The following is a 2807-nucleotide window of genomic DNA, read 5'->3' as shown; positions in this document are numbered from 1 at the left end:
TTTACTTAATCTCGTAAGATAAATGATTTTATTTCTGTATAATTTGTATTTGTCACGGTCTGAGGTATAGAAGAGGTTATTCTTTACCCTGATTGATTTTCTTAAACCCGCAGTCAGCCATGGTTTAGCAAGGAATTTTTGTTTACGATTGGATATACTTCTTAAAGGAGCGTGTTTGTTAATTGTCTTGTTGACGCATTTGTAAAACCTGGAGAACGATTGATTAGCATCGATATGTTTGCAAATATTATTCCAATTAATCTTCTGCAAGTCGTCAATGAAAGACTTTGCATTGAAGGTAGAGTAGTCACGAACCTTAGTTTTGTTGTTTGGAAAGAATGGTTTACAGTGCGACGTTAATATGCACATCTGAGAGAAGTGATCTGTTGTATCGGACACGATATTGCCGCTGACCATATTATTCTCTGGATTATTTATGAAAATATTGTCAATTAAAGTTGCTGAATTACCATAGACTCTAGTCGGCTTATCAACCACTGGGAACATTGAAAAACTTTGCATTGTTTGGAGCAAGGTTTGTGTGTAACTACAAGTTTCATATTTTAACAGATCTATGTTGAAGTCTCCCATGAGAAAAATATTTTGTTTTTGACGGCATTGCCGTTCAAGAAAATCTGTCAAGTATTCTAGAAACTCATTAGCGTTATTGTGTTGCCTATAAGTAACACCACATACAGATTTCTTATTGTTAGGCAGATGAAGTTCAATCCATAGGGCTTGATAGCAAGAATTGGAGACTCGTTCAAGGACGCGGTATTTACAATTTTGATCAATGAACAGGCCAACACCACCGGCAGATAAAGGTGTTGGGACCGATTCAAAACAGTATCCTGGTAATTCTGGTACAAAATTAAAACTACATTCACGATCGCATATACGAGTTTCTGTTACACCAATAATAGTAAAACGGAAATTCATTTCACTTAAAACATGATGTTGAAATTCTTCAAAATTTTTCTTTAAGCTACGTATATTTGTATGTAAAAAGGAGATTTTTGATTGCAACTGTTTGCTGTCAATAAACTGCGCAAAGCTGTGTGGGGAATAATATTTTGAGCGTATTTTGTTTGAGGAGAGATTTATATCAGGATCAATATGTTTATCAAGAGAGTTTAGCTGGAATACACTAAGGTCGTAGAGACTACTGAGAGAATCTAGCAATTTTCTAGAAGGTCGATTATCATCAATTAAACTATTAAACTGTGGGTGGGCAGAAGTCAGGACTTTACAGTTATAATATGGTAATTGCGCGAGTAAGGTCTTATTTTCGATCTCGCACTGTTTCTTTGTTTTGTGAGAAGTCATTTTTTATCGTGTACAATAGACATTTTTAGTAAAATCTAACCTTCAATGGCCAATTTACGTTTAAGTTCGTCGAGGTCCGCCATGCTCTTGAGCTTGATTATCCGCGATGTGGAGTCTTTTCGTAAACAAATAACGGGACCCTTTGACCAGCAATATTGATAGTGGAGCTCTTCTTTAACTCTTTTAGCCTGGAATAGGACTGCTTGCATTCTTGGTGAAAGATGATCGTAAATTCTGGCCGAAGACAATGAAGACCCTTCTGGTAGACCAACCGCAGCTGGGGTTACATTGCTAATTTCTTTCCGATGAGACATTAGAGATTCCTTAACCAGCCGTCTCACGAATCTGCAGACTATAGGCTTTGGATTTCCGGCGTTGTTTCTTTGCGGGACACGATGGGCAGTGTCAATATCTTGGATTGATATATTCTCTCCCATTTCTTTAAACAATTTTACACAAAGCTTACTTGTTGTTGAAGCCGCTTCGTCAGAACACACCTCGGGAACACCGACAATTTTAACATTGTATTGAAAGCTATATTCTTGGAATTCATCGATGGCGTTGGCAATGGCGTCCACCCTGGCCTTGACCTGTGAGAGTTGTGAACTTAGTCGTTGCAGCTCTTTGTTGGCAGTGGTTTTGAAGAGAAGAAAGTCATCATATTCCTTGCTTAGGAATTCAAGGCTGTGAGATTTTTCTTTAGCAGAAGGGGCGGCACTGCTGCTTTGTTGTTGAAATAAGTCTTTTAGTCTTGAAATCTCCTCCGTTAACGTTGAAACTTTAGATTTGAGATCGTTATTTTCTCTCTTTAGGTTGGCAATAGACTCAGGCATAATGTGACACACGAAACAAGATAACAAAACAAATAGAAAAAAGCAGAAGGAACACTTAAACATCAGAAATTTACGAAATGTTACGCGGAGCACTTAAACACACGGCCGTCCATCTTAACCACATCACGTGGTTAACCCTAACCCTAACCCTGACTCTCTCTAAGAAGAACACTTTCGGGGCCCCGGTACTAACTGTCCATCTTAGAGAGGTGTCCGGAGATTCGAGATAACGTGGCTTTACCAGAAAAGCTGTACCTATTAGCAATGAACACACGACCTCGTCTGTTTAACTTGTTCCAAACAGATTATGACTGGAACATTGTAACAGGAAAGTGGAACTATTTTCTTATTGTGCAATCATGATCAAACGTTCATGACAAGTATAAGTTCACGGCTTCTTGGTCTAAATGTGTAACAGTATACCCTCAAACATTTTGCAATTTAGTGTCATGTAGAGCAGCTACTTTTCTGGTCTGAGGTGGTTTCCCACTACATAAAGCACTTCTCAATTGTCCGTTGATGGTTTGAAAAGTGTCCGTTGTCTGTCTTAGAAAGGTGTCCGTCTAACAGAGAGTATAGTTACAGTCAAATAGCTGAAAAACGGCAGGGACCAACACTAGGTGTCCGTCTTACAGAGGTGTCCGTTTA

General features: G+C 38.6%; 1 protein-coding gene across 1 annotated transcript; it reads right to left on the bottom strand.

Moving 5' to 3' along the window:
* Positions 1 to 286: 286 nt before the first annotated feature.
* On the bottom strand, positions 287 to 2288 carry LOC140946896 (uncharacterized). The gene has a single exon (XM_073396002.1). It carries the CDS (start codon positions 2220 to 2222, stop codon positions 1362 to 1364), a length of 861 nt encoding a protein of 286 aa, XP_073252103.1. The 5' UTR covers positions 2223 to 2288; the 3' UTR covers positions 287 to 1361.
* Positions 2289 to 2807: the final 519 nt, after the last annotated feature.

Source organism: Porites lutea, chromosome 8 (genome assembly GCF_958299795.1).
Source record: "Porites lutea chromosome 8, jaPorLute2.1, whole genome shotgun sequence".
NCBI lineage: Eukaryota > Metazoa > Cnidaria > Anthozoa > Scleractinia > Poritidae > Porites > Porites lutea.
Note: the sequence above shows the minus strand (reverse complement) of the source record. Positions and strands in the feature narration are given on the sequence as shown.

What these genes read in the sequence shown, in the direction of transcription:
- LOC140946896 (XM_073396002.1), bottom strand. Translation starts at nt 2,222, where the DNA reads ATGTTTAAGTGTTCCTTCTGCTTTTTTCTATTTGTTTTGTTATCTTGT.